Source organism: Triticum dicoccoides, chromosome 2A (assembly GCF_002162155.2).
Source record: "Triticum dicoccoides isolate Atlit2015 ecotype Zavitan chromosome 2A, WEW_v2.0, whole genome shotgun sequence".
NCBI lineage: Eukaryota > Viridiplantae > Streptophyta > Magnoliopsida > Poales > Poaceae > Triticum > Triticum dicoccoides.
Window position 1 is genome coordinate 37,725,189 of NC_041382.1, and position 17,196 is coordinate 37,742,384.

Below are 17,196 nucleotides of genomic sequence, written 5' to 3' on the forward strand. Positions count from 1 at the left end.
CATCGCCCGCGTTGTCGCCACCATGCGCCGCCTCGCCGCCGTCGAGCTTCGCCGGCCGCTGCCCTCCACCGCCCGGGCCGGAGCTCTCCTTGCCGGCCGTCGGCTCCCGGTCGCGCTCCGGCCATGGATCCGACCGATATCCCTCCTCCGGTGCCCCCCCTCCCCCCGTCCTCTCCGGCCGCCTCCTCGCGTCGTGCGGCCTCCTCCACGTCAACTCCGGCGAGTTTCTCCGGCGTGCCTCAAAAACCATGCCGAGCAAACCCTAGATCTGGAGGTTGATATTTTGCCTAAGTCTTTTTCTGCATCATTTTCAAGCCATGTTCAACATGTCATAACTTCATCATCGTAGCTCTGTTTCATGCGCATGATATATCAAATTGTTCGTCTGGATGTGCTCTACATTTTGTTACATTGTGCCATGCTTGTTTGAGTCCATCTTGATGCCCAAATGACTGTTGCAAGAGTGCTATGAAATGTTAGGTGTTGATTCTTATCAGTTTATGAGCATTTGTCATTTTTGCCATGATTATTGTGTGCTGCATATGAGCATGAGCTCTACATGTGTTTTGTTATATGCCATGCCATCTTTACAGGGGTGTATGCCATGTATTTTTGTGATCAATGTGGTGACTAGCACAAGCATGCAAAGTAGCTCTCGTGATGTTGCTGATTTCAGGGACTTGAAATTTCACTAAGTCATTTCCCTGCTGTCATTTTTATGGCATGTATTCATGTTTCTATAGAGTGATCCATGCCTCTTTTGAGCATGTTCAGTAAGGATGATTTTGAGATATTGTTATGCTCTATCCATCCATGCCCTTTTTTGCTTTTATGGAGTGCCCTAGCATGACTCAATCTTGCTCTACTTTTGCTATAAAATGTTCCTGGCAGATTGTTTACTTGTTAATCAATTTTGCCAAGGTTGTTGTATTTGATCCATGCATGCTATGAGATTGTTCTTGCCATGTTTAGCTTCTTGAACATGTCTTCTTGCTTGTTGTATGCTTAGTTTGTCATGCATGCCTTGTGTTCAGTGCATCGAGCTCGCAAACATGCCTTCGTAACTCTGTTCTTGCCATGTCCAGTTTTCTGCTAATTCTGAATCTGTTAACGAAACTTGCTATATTTACATGGGTGCCATCATATCTTTTGATCCTTTTTGGCTTATGGTCAGTAAGGGACTTCTGTTATATGCTTTGAGTAGATTCATGCCATGCCTTGTATTGCTATGATCTGATCATGTAGCATGTTGTTATCTTGCTCTAAACATTGCTTCCTGATGTTAATTCCTGACATGTTAGTATTTTTTACCAAGTCTGAGATGCTGTTATCTTTTGCTCTTTTGCCATGCTTGTTTGAACCTGCTGTTGTGTGATTTAGCTGTAGCTCGGTGTTCATCTTTTGTCAAGCATCTTGAGTAGATCACTACCATGTGCTTTGTTGTTATGTTAGAGTGCAGTAGCTTATTTTCTTGATGCATTTTAGATGGCATCGTGCTGTTAATCGCAGAATTGTGCCATTATTGTTTTGCTTGCCATTTGCAAACCGTGCATCCGATTCCGGTGATCTTTATATCGATTTCGACCGAAATCAACTCATCTTTCTAGTGGCGCACTTGGTTTGCCAAGTTGAGGCCTGGTTCAATCTTTTCCTTCCGGAGCACGCATATGCATTGCATATTACATCCCGCATATCATGTCATGTTTTGCATCATGTTGCTTGCGCATTGCACCGTGGTTGATTGTGGTTTCTTTTGTTTGTGCTCTTGCTTTGAGTAGAGCTGGGAGACAAGTTTGTATCGAGGAACCCGTTGAGTATGCTTACGAGGATCAAGCTTTTGCCTACTCGGAGAACTTTGCAGGCAAGATGACCATACCATCAAAATCACTTCTATCTTTGCTTGCTAGTTGCTCGCTCTTTTGCTATGCCGCAATACCTACCACTTGCTATATCATGCCTCTTATATTGCCATGTCAAGCCTCTAACCCACCTTTCCTAGCAAACCGTTGTTTGGCTATGTTACCGCTTTGCTCAGCCCCTCTTATAGCATTGCTAGTTGCAGGTGAAGATGAAGTTTGTTCCATGTTGGAACATGGATTTGTTGGGATATCATTATTATATCTTGTTTACCTTAATGCACCTATATACTTGGTAAAGGGTGGAAGGCTCGACCTTATGCCTGGTGTTTTGTTCCACTCTTGCCACCCTAGTTTCCGTCATACCGGTGTTATGTTCCTTGATTTTGTGTTCCTTATGCGGTTGGCTTATAATGGGAACCCCTTGACAGTTCTCCTTGAATAAAACTCCTCCAGCAAGGCCCAACCTTGGTTTTACCATTTGCACTAACAACATATCACCTTCCCTTGGGTTCTGCAGACTCAAGGGTCATCTTTATTTACCCCCCGGGCCAGTGCTTGTCTAAGTGTTGGTCCGAGCTAGAGCCCCTTGCAGCGCCACCTCGGGGAAACTTGAGGGCTGGTTTTAGTTGTACGGGTTGCTCATCCGGTGTTGCCCTGAGAACGAGATATGTGCAGCTCCTATCAGGATGTCGACGCATCGGGCGGCTTTGCTGGTCTTGTTTTACCATTGTCGAGATGTCTTGTAACCGGGATTCCGAGTCTGATCGGGTCTTTCTAGGAGAAGGAATATCCTTTGTTGACCGTGAGAGCTTGTGATGGGCTAAGTTGGGACACCCCTGCAGGGTTTTGAACTTTTGAAAGCCGTGCCCGCGGTTATGGGCAGATGGGAATTTGTTAATGTCCGGTTGTAGAGAACTTGACACTTAACTTAATTAAAATGCATCAACAGCGTGTGTAGCCGTGATGGTCTCTTTTCGGCGGAGTCCGGGAAGTGAACACGGTCTCGTGTTATGCTTGAATGTAAGTAGTTTCAGGATCACTTCTTGATCATGATAGTTTATCGACCGTGCTTTGCTTCTCTTCTCGCTCTCATTTGCGTAAGTTAGCCAACATATATGCTAGTGCTTGCTGCAGCTCCACCTCACTACCTTTTCCTACCCATAAGCTTAAATAGTCTTGATCGCGAGGGTGTGAGATTGCTGAGTCCCCGTGACTCATAGATTACTTCAAACAGTTGCAGGTGCCGATGATAACCGTGCAGGTGACGCAACCGAGCTCAAGGAGGAGCTCGATGAAGATCGTGTTCGTTGTGTTGTTTTGTTTCCAGTTGATCAGTAGTGGAGCCCAGTCGGGGCGATCGGGGTTCTGTTGCATTAGGGGTTGTCTTTCTTTATTTGGTTCTGTAGTCGGACCTTGATTATATTCTGGATGATGTAATGTTTTATCCATGTATTGTGTGAAGTGGCGATTGTAAGCCAACTCTTTATCCCTTTCATTTCAGTACTTGGGATGTGTAAAGATTACCCCTCTTGCGATATGCCTACAATGCGGTTATGCCTCTAAGTCGTGCTCCGACACGTGGGAGATATAGCCGCATCGTGGGTGTTACACCCCCTCTGGTAGTTCTTTTCTCCGATATTTTTTCTTTATTCTAAAATAATTCTCCGTAAAATTTCAGCTTGTTTGGAGATGTGCAGAATAGGTATCTCTGATATAGCTTTTTCAGGTCCAGAATTCCAGCTGCCGGCATTCTTCCTCTTTGTGTAAACCTTCCATATTATGAGAGAAAAGACATTAGAATTACTCCATAAAGTGTTATAAAGCATAAAAACACTATAAATGTATGATTTTGTCATGCAAAATCAAAATGAATGTCACAGAAATACCCCAAAACGCCATATAAGATCACCATTGACCATCAAAATATAAGGCCACCTCATTCATTATGAAGAAATTCTTTGCCATGAGAGTAAACCAGGCCAACACTAAAATTCATGAAGTAAAGTCATCCATAGTCTTATGTTTCATTACATGAAAGAAAGTGATGGTATGACTCCATCGTGTATTAGATGTGGCCTTTCCTACGACAATGTGGTATCATCATTTTTTCTAATTTAGTAAAAGGTCTTACATATTGGTTTCACAATCCAAAAAGACTCCTTCGCCCGCGCGTTGGGACGGGCGAAGCGCTCCATAGAAGCAGTCAGGTTCCGACATTGCGCTATGTTCCTTTTCAAACTTTTGTGTGTTGTTTACCTGAGAATGGTGGCCCCACATAGTATAGCAGCCCCACCTATTACACGCATTCCCTAACCCTTTGTGACAGCTAGTCGGAAATTGATCGCGTGGGCGTGTGCGCATGAATTAGCCTCCCCCTCACAGCCATTCACCCCAAAAAATAATACAAATTAATATAATTTTAGCCATGTTAGAGACATGTGTGTACCTCCACAATGTAATGGGCTATTGTTGTTTACAACTAATTGGTTCCTAATTTTATGACTGGATATGGATTTTGTCATGAAACATACAGGGTTTGTGCCTCCTAGGTAGGTTTATGACAAAATGATAGTTTTGTCATGGAAGGACCGATGTTTATGACACAAACACAAAACATCACAGATAATTCATCGTAGAAGGCCAAAATTTAGTAGTACAAGATATCTTGGGACTCGTCAACTGGATATGTAATTTGCACATATTTGTGTCCTCTACACATTCTATGGTTTACTGGAATTTCTGCAATAATGCAAAAAAATAGTATCTAATTGCGGTGCAAAATGGTTAGAAAAAGTGCCATGTCTTTGATGAATCGATGTTGGAATATGGCTCACAAGACAAGTGCACTATGGTAGGTTTGTCCTTGTCTTGTTTTGACACATTTTTTCTCCTTTTTTCTAGTTTTTAATTTGGATTTTGGCTTTTTATCATCTGGTTCTCGACAATTTCCAACTGTTTTGCCACAAGTTTTCAAGGGGTTCTTAGCCATCTTTTTATGTGTTTCTCCACAATATTTTTTGAAGTACTTTGGTATTCCATAACAATTTTCACACTAGATAATACACAACATATAACTGAGGAAAAATGCATGAGAAGAAAACAATGCAAGACATAGGCATCTCCAGCTGCAAACAAAGTAACATTTCCATCAATTGATGGCAAGACAACAATCCGCGGATTGCATATAATATATGTGTGTATGTATAGCCGGTGCTATAATTCTCATATGCATCCTCCTCGACCTACGTTGGTAGGTGCTTACATACATATACTCATATATTCACATATGAGTAGTACGAGAAGTAAAACCGAGAAAGCAGCGCTGCCGACAAATGTGAACTAACATGGCATGTATATGTGTTACTTCAACTTGCACTTTAGGCCTTGCCAGATTCCTCGCAGCCTGGTGGCCTGAAGGCAATGAAGCTGACGCACTGCACCTGGCGCATGTTGTCGAAGCCGATGACACGGACATAGGCGTCAGGGTACTCCTTCTTGACCTCCTCCACCTCGTTAAGCACCTGCGTTGCGTCGGTGCACCCGAACATAGGCAGCTTCCACATTGTCCAGTATCGACCGTCGTAGTAGCCGGGGGAGCTGTTGTGCTCACGGAAGACGAAGCCAACCTTGCTGAACTCGAGGCAGGGCACCCACTTGGAGCGGATCAGGTAGTCGACCTGCTTTAGGAGGGCCTCAGTGGAGAGGGGTGGCAAGTAAGACAGGGTCTCGAACTTCTTGATGCCCTCAATCGGCCACACCTGAATAGATGGAGTCGACACAATTGATCAACACTTGGTGCTTAAAGAAAGACCTGGCTATAAGGCAAAAATCACTCCTTATGGTCTGCCCATACATTGTTGGGGGCTCCACAAGCAAGAAGGTCAAGGGCAGCAGCTCTTGCTTATGGGTAGTGTACGGGCATTAAAAATGATATTATCTAATACACGTTGTGATAAAATCGATTTCCGTTCACAAAGTTTATGAGTTAAATATTCCTACACATGTGAACCTGCTTACGGACTACATACATTGTGATGCACTATCTTAGTTTACTTTGGCCTGGTATGTGGGTTACACATCCTAATTAAGGATAGCTTTGGAAAATACCTGATGAATTAATCAACTGTGCCGACAAAAATATTCATATGACCTTAGTGTTCGTCCTATCTCGCAAAGATAATACTCTGTCCGATACAAAATAAGTGCTGCAGTTTTGAACTAAGATTAACGAGGAAGTAATTAGTTTCCATACCTGCATGCATCTGATCCTTCCGCCGTTGCTGACGCTGCTGAGGCCGGCGCTGCCGGAGCGGCGGCTGACGGGGAGGCCGGCGGTCGACTTGAGCCCCTGGAAGGGCGCGACGGTGGTGGCGGAGGAAGCCATCACGGCGGGGGCCATGGCGGAGTACGTGAATTGCTAGGTGGGGAGGCGATAGCAAGCTTGGCTACACCCCTCACACCGCTCCAGTATATATATCAGCGTATGCGCAGCGCCGCTCCTTTCCAACAAGATTTCCAAGGGGCGGTCGTCCTTTGCCTGTTGCAAGGCGCCTTATCCCTCTGGATAAGCGGAGGAGGGGTGGCCCTCCGATGCATTGCGTGTGACTGCTGCATGGGCAAACGAAATCTACATCACTCCGATTGCCACTAATAAGCAATACAATAATTGTTCGATCGTTAGATTAGCGCCTGCGCCCCTCTCTCCTCATCTACCGTACCTTTCATCTAAGGCTCCCACTAATTTTGATTTATTTTGTTTCCGGAAAGTTACTGCTCCCAGAAATTACTCCTCCAAGATTTGTGTCGAGGTAATTGTACCGGTGACGCTTGAACTTGCCATCGATGTTCACTTTAATGCTCGAATTTGAAAAATACGCTGAACTGGTTATATAGACATGGCACTTTTGTTCAAATATGGTTCAAACCATGTTTGGATATGTATGTGTTGCTGACTAGGCATGCCAACATGGCGTGGCGCCCACTTGCAGTGTCGGGACAGTCTCACTTGCAAAGTATGCACTCCATGGCAATCGGGTCCCACATGTCAAGGCACAATAGCAAAAAAAACTAGCCGTGGTTGTCAAGGCTCCCGCTAATTTTGATTTATTTTATTTCTAAAAGGTTACTGCTCCTGAAAATTACTTCTCGAAGATTTGTGTTTGTGTCTCTCTCCATGTGGTGGGGGCGGTGGGGAGGATAACGTTGTGCCCGTCCGTGTTAGAAACGGTGGCAACTAGCAAGGGGGAAGGGATGCGGAGCGGAGCGACAAATGAATGATGGAGATGCACCCCGAGCCAGTATAAGTAGAAGGTTGGTTGCACGGATCACCGCACACTATCTGATGAGGTCTACCCATCCACCTGGTGCCTAATACATGGATACACGGGTGGCAAAACACCGACCAACACATAATGGCCGCGCTCTGATAGTATAGGGGATCATAACAGTTCCCTGTCTGATGAGGTCACCTACTGAGGGGTAGGCTCATCAACACCGAACAAGCTACAATCCATGGGAATCCTAATGCAAGATGCTCACCTGCCAAACACAACCGACATGACAAACCACTCGGACGATACCAAGTCACTCGAACTTGTCAAGTACACCATGTCATTCGGATGGAGTACAGCATTGTTCGAATACATGAAACACTCAGAGGCACGAAGTAGAACATGCGGAGAAGGCGCCTGGGGCATCGTGGACTTTAATAGAACTAGTGTTACTAACTTTATTGCATCAATTACCTCTTGTACCGGATCTAATAATTAGACACTTTAAACCATTGTAATGGCAAAGGTCAGGGGCAAGGGACATGGCACACTCTATATAAGCCCACCTCTGTAACAGAGGATCCGCATCCTTTGTAATCATCATCAGACATAGAGAAAGCAAAGCTCCTAGCGCTCGAGGCGTGTGGCCATTACCTCTTACGAGAGGGGCCTAAACTCATAAAACCTCCTGTGTCACACTTGCTCCTAGTTAGATTAAGCTTTATCCCTACCCCTCTCTCTTATTTTCAAAATCATCCCCACGACACCATCCTCATTGGGAAGTATTGTACCCTAATTTGTATTTGACACGATCGGAGTGAGAGAATTTTTATAAAGCAGTTGAGCCATCACTCCCAACCACACATGTAAAATTTGATAGGTAAAACTCATTAGTGGCGATGACAATTGAGTAGTTTGAGTTTTGTAGGTTGCAAGAATCATAAATGAGAGCATCAATTACCTGGTAGTTTCCAAGTAACGAGCAGTAAAAGGGAACTAAAATTGTAGGCCTGCAAATGGATATTAGAACGTTGCATGTATGATATCATTCATAACACGGTGCATCTAAATGAGCATACAATCCCAAGTTCATGTTCTCTTACTATGCACGTTTCATATAGAGTTGAATGCTCTTATTCTTAAGAAGTTATTCAACATATATTGTCCTACCCCCGCCCCCCAAGTCATCGGGGTCCACTGGAAAATAATGACAATTAAAATGTCCTTTTTTAGGCAATTAGAATGACGCATTTAGGACAGAAAATTGCACCTAATCCCTATCTCTCGCGCGTTTAACGTTTCTAGCCATTCATTTTGTTGATCTGGGTGTTTCTGGTCGTCAGATCTGCGTGTCTCGTTGTTCAAACTATTTAGTCGTTCACAACTTCTTGGTGTAGATGCACTCCACGAGCAGATGGTTGGTCGTCTCCAGCGCGGTGAAGCAGAGTGGATAGGTCGGGTTGTGCGGTATGCCTCGGATAGCCAGATTGTCTGCCATGAGACATCGTCCACAAACAGCCAGCCAGAGGAACGCCTTGGCTTGCGACGCCGCACCGGCAGACCAGATGGGTGCCTTGTCGTCCGAATGCAACACCCCTTCGAATTGGCATGTGTATTCCTGTTTGGCGGTGTAACTGCCATCCGCCGTCCAACACAAAGTCACCGAGTCCATCGCCTCGTCGTTGAAGTTTATGCCTGTGGCCATCTCTGACAAGCAACATAACTGCCTCAGCACCAGAGTTGATGGATTGGGTTTCAGAAGGTGCATCCATCAATCCCTTGTGATGGCCTCCTGTAGAGAGAGGCGGCGGCACGGCGCGGCGCGGCGCTTGGTGCAATGGCGTAGGAGCTTCGGCCATGGGGCCCTCCACCCATTGTGAGTCCCAGAAGGATACGGTGACATATTTTGACATCCAAATACAACTTACTGCAAGTCCGAGCATGGCTGTTACGATATGGTACTGCTAATATAATATAATCCCTTTTTAGCCGGATTTCCCTATCTTTCAAATGGGGCTATCCAATCTATTTCAAACGTGTGGATGCGCAACTTGCAATAGGAGGATGCTATCTTTGTCTACGAGAGTTACCTTACCAAGATACCTGTTGCTATTTCATTTACCTTGTTTTACTACGACTCTAGTGTCTCGTGCGTGTTGGAAGTGTATAAACATTGATACTTGATCAGTGCGTGTATAACGCATCATTACGTCAGAACATGTTTATGTACACATCGTGTTTCGCGTTTTGCATAGACCAGCATTTTTTTTGTTGAGCACATATTTCTCTATGCATACGTATATTGTAAGATGTAATTATAACGTCGGGCGGGTTAGCGTCGTGTACCATTCGGGGCTTTAATCACGTGGTTCTTACATCGGTACTACATTCCTCTCAAATGCAGCTTGACGTGCGCCGTTTGTGACGCCACGCCCACATCCCCACATAATCCGACAAAAAAGGCGACGACCATCAAATACTGCCCGTTTCGCTTTTCCGAATCCAGAGAAATGTAAACAGAACACGACACCGAAACTCCGTCGAACCGAATCCGCGCCCCTAACCCCTAAACCATGAGCAGCCAAACTTGTGTGGTTTGAAGCAAGTGTTTGAACCAGTCTGAACCATGACGATGGACCCTGCACTTTAATTCGACCGTTGGCAGCCCGCTCCCGATTTAAACCGGTTTTCCCCCCTCCCACTCTCACCCACCGCGAAGCAGAGCAGAGCAAAACTAGCCGTTGCCCGACCAACAAACACTCTGCCTCCTTCCTTCTGCTTCTCCCCCGTCCGTCCTCTGATCCCGCCTCCGATGGACTCCGCCGCGGCGTCGTCCCTCGTCGTCAGCCCCGCCTCCGACGACCGCTTCTGGGACGGCCTGCGCACCCGCGTCGACACCATCATCGAGGACCGCCGCCTCGTCGCCTCCGTCGCGTCCACGGTGCGTGCTCTCGGTCGATAGATCCTGGTTGAAATCCCTCTTTTTCTTTGTCCGGAGCTGGATGGATCCTGACGCGCGCTTGCTCTGATCTGATTCTGATCTGTTGGGCGCAGTGCGCGGCGGCGTCCGGGCGGCCCAAGCGGCTCCGGGAGGACTCGCTGATGCTGGTCCGTGGCCTCGACTCCGTCGCCGCGTCCCTCGCGCAGCTCTCCGACACCCTCACCGCCGCCCAGAAGGTAACCACGGATTCCACCGGCGTTCCCTTCCCTCGCCGTTCCTGTTCGACGATCTGACACCGGACGTGTGCTCCGGTTTTTTCAGGGCGTGAACGCTCTGGCCATGTGCTCGTCCCAGGCGAGGGAACGCGAGAGCGGGGAGGAGGAGCCCGATGCGAAGCGCCGCTGCACCGCCTCGACGGAGTTCGCGAGCCTCGAAGCCCAGATAGTCGTCAATGAAAGTTCAGACAACGGCGCGGCGGACGCGAAACCGCGCGCGATGGCCAACGGCGACGTCGTCGTGGCCTCCGCCGAGGTCGCGCAGAGCACCAACCTGAAGCGGGCGCGCAGTGTGAGTAGCCGGCCGCGAACAGGCAGAATCTCGTTTTGTTCCACGCCGCGATCTTATTCGTGGATGATTCTGCTGAATTTGAGGTGGCTGATTCGAATGATCCAATGGTTGTGTGGTGCAGCTGGCGGTGTCGATGGCGGGCAGGGCGGCGAACCTGGCCCGGGAGCTGACGACCATCAAGTCGGAGCTGCGGTTCATGCAGGAGCGGTGCGGCCTGCTGGAGGAGGAGAACAAGCGGCTCCGGGACGGCTACGACAGCGGCGGCGGCGCCGCCCCCGAGGAAGACGACCTGGTAAATCACGAACCACCGCCCACATTTCTTCAGAACCAAAATCGAGGCCAGCATGTTCCTTAGTTTGTGTTCTTGGTTGGCTGATCATCTTGAGCTCCTCTGATGGTGTGGCAGGTTCGGCTGCAGCTGGAGGCGCTGCTGGCGGAGAAGTCGCGGCTGGCGCAGGAGAACGCGAACCTGGCGCGGGAGAACCAGAGCCTGGTGCAGCTGGTGGAGTACCACCAGCTCACCGCCCAGGAGGAAGAAGAAGAGGAGGACCACCTCCTCACCGCCTCCTACGAGGAAGCCATCATGCAGGGGATGCGGCTCGACTTCTCGTCGCCGCTCGGCAAGTTCGACGGCGAGGGCGAGCTCGACGGGGTTCCGGCCACCCCCGGCAGCAAGCTCGGCGTGCTGGTGTCACCTGATGAGTGAAAAATGTTGAAGACTCCAGCGCTGAAATCGCTGCAGCACTGGAGTGGTTTCCGCTGTTGTTTTGTGTTGCGAGCTTCAGTTTGAGCACTACTCTCTCCGGTGGCCGGATTTGGTGCTTCTTGACGACGATGGCGGCTTGTTATCTCAGTTGAATGTTAACCATGTTCCTTGTTTATTCAGACAGCGCCTCAGATAATAGAAACTGTGTCGTAACTGCACAGATTATTAGCATGTTCCATGTTCTCCATAAGCTCTGAATCTTTTAAATCACACTGCAATCCTGGGATACTTCTGACGAAATCATCTCCGGGAGTTAATTCTGCTTGTTATCTAGATGTAAAGCCATGTCCTTGTTTATTCCACTCTGAAATCAGAACCTGGGACGATTCTGACGAAAAGGCAAAAAGAAAATGAACGCAGACAGGGAAGCTACTGCACTGTGCCATGAAAAATCGGCATCACGGTTATTTTCTTGATGATCTAGACAGAATAGACGATTTGTACATGTAAGTGGTGCTCGTTGTCTATGCTAACCTAGTCAGTCTCTAGTGTATCTATATATACTAATTTACAATCATGTCACTCCAATGCCAATTAGAAGATTGGACAATGGAGGAACACAAACATAAACAAAAGTAGGCTATTATTGTGCCACCACACCACAGGAGGGGAGCTGCTGACGTGCCTCAACTGGGAAGCACCGGCTGGGTTCTTCGTCTCCTGGGGAGAGTAGTTCTCGGGCGTCGAGCGCGACGAGTTCCGTGAGTTGATGGAGAGAGGGTTTGAGCTATCGGTGTCATAACCTGCATGTTCACAGAACAAACATAGCATGAGCATAATAAGCAAATGACTTTCTATGAAGAAACAAAGCATTCGTAACGGTTTGCTTACAGTTGAATTTCTTCCAGCCAAGTATCTTCCTTTCTCGGTCGAATACAACGCGGACACCGGTCATGAAGTTTTCTGCACCATTTCTTGACTGTTAACAACTATTGAATGTGCTTCCCACAATTAGGAATATACTATGTAGTATATAATATAATTCAGATAGGCTATATCCCAAGCCCATACATGATGTTATCACAGTTTAGAACATTGTTTCACAGCACATGATATATTGAGATGATTTAAGACAAGTAACTGTATGCCCACTACAAAGATTTGCAATTGTTCATACTGGCAATCACGGCAAAAGAAAAGAATGTGAAATGCCTAACTGAATTGCCTGTTCTGTTACCGTCATAAGTGAAAAGAATTCGCTAGTGCTGAAAAACCAAGATGACTTTGGTTTTGAACAAGGCGGAGGTTGGTTAGTTCTGGGGACGAAATTACAACAGATAATCTGTTCTTGCCAATGCTCTCAGGATACAAAAAAAAAGTGCAAAAATGACACTGTAAAAATGCTTAGAAGCGTCAATGATAATGCAACAGAAGAGTCCCAAAGTAATGGTTCTGCAGTAAACTTACGTCCAATTATGTTTAGCTTCGTGCTCTTGACAATCGCCAAGCAATAAACATACTCATGTTGCTGCAAATATCAAAGCCAGCGGGATCGTTACATAATCTGAGCCTGTTCCTATTGTTAAGAGAATTGCACAATCTGAGGCTCGCAATACCTGAATGGAGATAACCTGCCCTGGATCAATAGCAGGGAACAGGCTCCCACCTGCTGTTCTAAGACTTATACTAGGAGTTTGAATCCTTGCCTCACTAGAGCTGCACAAGTTAACCTTGGTCATTTTAGTCATGGATTGACAAAACACACGACTAATGGTTCTTATAAAATTTATATGCGACATAAATTAACCTCAGATCGTAGCAATATTCGAAGGGGATTCTTGAGTCAGCGGCATGGCGATTGGCTTGAACTTGATTATGGAACTGAAAACGAGAAATTACAGCATGAATATTCCCCTATTGAAGCAAGACCAAACCAAGACAGAAAATTTACTTACACCATCTGTTATATATGTATATGCTGGGTCCGCCAAGTATGTGAAGGATGTCCCTGTGTCGAAAATAGTACTAACTTCCAAATCCATTATGTTATTTCCAACAACAATGCCAGTGATGGTGATAGCGTATGTGGGGCTGGAAAACAAGAAATTATCCCAGATGGGCCAAATTAACAAGAGGCCGACAGCAATGGACTTGGCAAAAAACACAATACCTAATTGTAAGCCAGGTAAATGGATAAATTTTGCTCACTGTTTCTGATTGATGTCAAGTGGTGTTTCCTCTTGGTCTGTGCTGCCTTGGTCTCCAAAACTGATCCTCCCAATACCGTCACGGCCAAAACACATTGAGAAGGAATTTGATGTCAGACCTTTCTGAGCTAGAATGCTAGGAACTGATATCATGTCCACCCCAAGTCCAAAAAGACCGTTTGGAGCAGCAGCATCCAGAAATGAGCCAGTCTGAACCTCTCCGCAACTGATAAAAATGAAACAGATCAAAGTTTATCAAAAAAGTTGAAAATAATGTTTTTCATCTCACCACATAAAGAATAAATATTACCCAAACATTATTTGTGCCTTGAGAAATTGAGGGCGAGTATCCTCTGTTGATAGGTAAAGCACATCCTCAACAAGAAATCCAGAAGATGATGTGTCTGCAGAGACATACACCATCTTGTATGGACAACTTGATGTTGTAGAGCATTCTTTTCTAAGACCGCAAAAGTCACTATTGCAAGGAACTGACTGGCTTGTTGATGACAGAGAAGGGATGTAAAACGAAGCCTGAAATCTCAGAAAATTAATAACTATAAGTAGAAAAATGAAAGTCTAAAAACAGAAAAATGCAGGCATACAGCAAGGTGACAACAAAAGGTTAAATAATAAGTGTGTTCCCATATCACAAATGACACTACTGAGAGGGGGGGAGGAAAGAAAAACGTTTTTACAATGAACAGAGGTCAAGGTATGAAGATTAATTTTGGGCATAACTGTGCTGTGACTGCTGTCCCTAATGACCCCTACACCATATGTTTGTAGTGCTAAGGACTGCAACCACCGTAAAACAGACTACCACTAGACCTGAATATTAACTGTCGAACAGAGGCTCTGCAAACAAGAAGAGAAAACCCAGAAGGGTGTTACTTATGTATGCAAAATAACTTGGTCGGGTAATTCTTTCAACAATCCGGTAAAACAAGAACATGAGTCGATAGAATTTATGTAGAAAAGACTCCAGAATTTTCTTTCAGTACAGTTCAGATCTATGCGGTTTGAACCAGTCCATGATCAACGGAACATAAAACAAGTTGCAAACGAAAATGGAAAGTTCATAGAACTGTAGATCTACACTTCAGACCTTTCTTATTCTCCATGGTTAACTGCACCTAGAATAATGACACAGTAGAAAAGAACCGGCATGTGATTAACTACGAACAGGAGGCCGGGGATGTCCCCTTTTATAAAAAAAAAATTAACTACGAACAGTCAAAGAACACTGAAAATTCACCCCGTAACTCATCACCACCGATCAGTGTTACATGAGAAATGATCATGTAAGCAATTTTATCACTATTCAAGAGTTCAGATAAACAGTGCTGATATACACATTAACGATACACATCTAACACATTTTCTTTCGCACGCATAGACTGTGACAACCATAATTGTCCACAATGGCAGCACAGCAGATAGGAGAGGCTGAAATTTGAGATATTAATTATACTTGGGGTAAACAACATTGCAGTGAAATTCATGCCACTTGACAGTAACTGCTGAGCTGCCAGATCAGACGGTGTTGTATGCAAAATATTGCCTCATAGTCACGCATATGGAGTGTGAGATGATGATACCACAGGCAGGCCCCTGACTACAGGATCAAACAGGCCTACTACATTGAGCTTCTGAATTTACACTTTGCATCAGTTTCGCCACCTTATTAGGACACACGGCGGAGCAAATTTTAATGGGAACAGAATGCGATATAAACATGCCGCGTGTGAATTCAGACTCGGCGTTATGATATGCGGCGACGCCCATCTGCATCCAGGGAGCGAAACTGTGAGGAGGAGAGAGGTGTTACCGGTGCGGAGGCGGCCGAAGAGGGCGGCGACGTGCAGCCGTCGCACTGGCAGGGGAGCCAGAAGAGGTCGCTGCCGGTGTCGAGCGCCACCATGAACGTGTGCCCCGGCGTGCCCACCGTCACCAGCGCATAGTGCAGGCTACAGCCAGAAAACCGCAGACAGTAGTCAGCATCTGAATTCTGAAGAACCAAAAGCACACAGAATCGCGAGAGGGGGTAGGTAGCAACAGCTGGGGGCGCTTACAATCCGAGGTTGCTGACCTTCAGCGTGGCGTTGCCCTCGGAGAAGGTGAGCGGCGGGCGGCCCCCTCCTCCGGCGGCCGACAGCGCCCGGTGGCGGTCGTGGCCGGCGAGCGCGGCGACGTACGCGGCGCCGCCGGGCGCCGGCCAGCCTCCGGGCAGCTCGTGCCCGCGGGCGTCCGCCCAGCGCCGCACGCGCGCGGAGAACCGGTGGTGGAACTCCAGCGACGGCGCCCCGCCCGCGACGCCGGCGACGAGGAGCGCCGGGAGCAGGAGCAGGGCGCCGCGGAGGGGCTGGGTGGCGGTCATCATCGGGGATGCGGCCGCCGCATGTGCCTCCGCTCCGGCAAGGGTCCGGTCCAGCAGCCGCGGTCGAACCGACGGTCGGCCGTGGGGCGGCGGCCGGCGGCGGGATTTCGGCGGGCGTGCTGTGCTGCCCGTGTGTCGGAGTGTGAGTGGGTGCGGCGTCGAGTCGCTTTGCTTTGCGCTGGGATTATTATTTTTAGCGGTTTCCAGAGTACGGAAGGCAATAATTGTGCTCGCTTTGGTTTCTTTTCTTACTCGTCGTGGGCTGGGCTGTAAAATGGAAAGTGAGCGCTTCGGCCTAAGGGATGGCATCCCCCTTTTCCACCTTTCCTCCTCACCCCCTCCTCCCCTCTCACCGTCCATCTTCGTCGCGAAATGCCGGTAATCTAGGAGTAGTTACAAGTGTTTTATCGTTCCAAAGCGTTAAACAAGAGGTTTGATCCCTGATGAGATGGGGGCAACGCCACCCTACTAACCATCCAACCACTGATTGGGTCTGAAGGAGTAAAGAACCGCGCATATGGATCGATTGATGAACACAGCCGCAGCCGCCCCTAGCCTCCTTTGATTCAAAAGGAATTTTACAGAATTATTGGAGGATTTGAATCCGTATGAATTTGTCATACACAGCCATTTGATCCGTAGGCTTGAAATCGTTACGAGTTAGGAAAACTTCTAAAGAATTGATTTGCCCTATATTTTGGTGAAAAAGTTCCATCCACTCAAAGCTCTTTCTACAATTCTTTTATCTTTTTCGTGCAAATTTCTGTGATTTGCTAATGTTACATGGTTCAAATGGGCCTGCCACACCATTTCTGTTTTTTAATCGTCCACGTGTTTTGTCTGTTACCTAAGTCAAAATTGTATGTTATCTAGAGTCATCGATAAAATCATTATTTGGATGCATTTTAAATGGATTTTGCATAAATAGTTTATGTTAAATGACATTGCATATAAAAGAAATAGGCCGACTTAGTTCGACTAACTAAGAGTGCATGTGTATGTTTTTTAGGGAATGCATGTGTATGTTGTTGGTGTGAGGTATGGCAACAAAAGAGACACCACGCCTAGTGTGATGGGAATTAGATTAATGTTGCGAAGGTAATATATGTGTAATGAATCAATCTTTGAGTAACCAATATGGTATATTGGTTCCGATGTGAATGATCTTTTAGTTTGCAAAAAACATCTTCGGCAACATTTGTATCAAAAGTTGCATTACTTCATGAACGAGCCTATGATATATCAACTGTGAGTTGATTTTCGTGT

The 17,196-nt window shown here is 46.6% G+C and overlaps 3 protein-coding genes across 3 annotated transcripts; 1 reads left to right on the plus strand and 2 right to left on the minus strand.

The window, feature by feature from the left end:
• Positions 1–4,973: 4,973 nt before the first annotated feature.
• On the minus strand, positions 4,974–6,315 carry LOC119353014 (ribulose bisphosphate carboxylase small chain PW9, chloroplastic-like). Its single transcript, XM_037619592.1, has 2 exons — positions 6,112–6,315; positions 4,974–5,617 (listed from the first exon to the last, which is right to left on the minus strand). Exons 1-2 carry the CDS (start codon positions 6,256–6,258, stop codon positions 5,237–5,239), a joined length of 528 nt encoding a protein of 175 aa, XP_037475489.1. The 5' UTR covers positions 6,259–6,315; the 3' UTR covers positions 4,974–5,236.
• Positions 6,316–9,821: 3,506 nt separating this feature from the next.
• On the plus strand, positions 9,822–11,574 carry LOC119353022. The gene is made up of 5 exons (XM_037619599.1): positions 9,822–10,070; positions 10,184–10,306; positions 10,392–10,637; positions 10,759–10,929; positions 11,044–11,574. Exons 1-5 carry the CDS (start codon positions 9,942–9,944, stop codon positions 11,341–11,343), a joined length of 969 nt encoding a protein of 322 aa, XP_037475496.1. The 5' UTR covers positions 9,822–9,941; the 3' UTR covers positions 11,344–11,574.
• A 199-nt stretch (positions 11,575–11,773) lies between these two features.
• LOC119353021 (aspartyl protease family protein 1-like) lies at positions 11,774–16,066 on the minus strand. Its single transcript, XM_037619598.1, has 10 exons — positions 15,626–16,066; positions 15,382–15,520; positions 13,861–14,084; positions 13,552–13,776; positions 13,299–13,434; positions 13,151–13,224; positions 12,960–13,059; positions 12,811–12,871; positions 12,235–12,306; positions 11,774–12,146 (listed from the first exon to the last, which is right to left on the minus strand). Exons 1-10 carry the CDS (start codon positions 15,931–15,933, stop codon positions 11,938–11,940), a joined length of 1,548 nt encoding a protein of 515 aa, XP_037475495.1. The 5' UTR covers positions 15,934–16,066; the 3' UTR covers positions 11,774–11,937.
• Positions 16,067–17,196: the final 1,130 nt, after the last annotated feature.

What these genes read in the sequence shown, in the direction of transcription:
- LOC119353014 (XM_037619592.1), bottom strand. Translation starts at nt 6,258, where the DNA reads ATGGCCCCCGCCGTGATGGCTTCCTCCGCCACCACCGTCGCGCCCTTC. An exon ending in GAAGGATCAGATGCATGCAG is followed by an intron (nt 5,618 to 6,111) that starts GTATGGAAACTA and finishes CCATCTATTCAG; the next exon opens with GTGTGGCCGATTGAGGGCAT.
- LOC119353022 (XM_037619599.1), top strand. Translation starts at nt 9,942, where the DNA reads ATGGACTCCGCCGCGGCGTCGTCCCTCGTCGTCAGCCCCGCCTCCGAC. An exon ending in CCCTCACCGCCGCCCAGAAG is followed by an intron (nt 10,307 to 10,391) that starts GTAACCACGGAT and finishes CGGTTTTTTCAG; the next exon opens with GGCGTGAACGCTCTGGCCAT. An exon ending in CCCCCGAGGAAGACGACCTG is followed by an intron (nt 10,930 to 11,043) that starts GTAAATCACGAA and finishes ATGGTGTGGCAG; the next exon opens with GTTCGGCTGCAGCTGGAGGC.
- LOC119353021 (XM_037619598.1), bottom strand. Translation starts at nt 15,933, where the DNA reads ATGATGACCGCCACCCAGCCCCTCCGCGGCGCCCTGCTCCTGCTCCCG. An exon ending in AAGGCACAAATAATGTTTGG is followed by an intron (nt 13,777 to 13,860) that starts GTAATATTTATT and finishes CATTTTTATCAG; the next exon opens with TTGCGGAGAGGTTCAGACTG. An exon ending in TGGCTGGAAGAAATTCAACT is followed by an intron (nt 12,147 to 12,234) that starts GTAAGCAAACCG and finishes GTGAACATGCAG; the next exon opens with GTTATGACACCGATAGCTCA.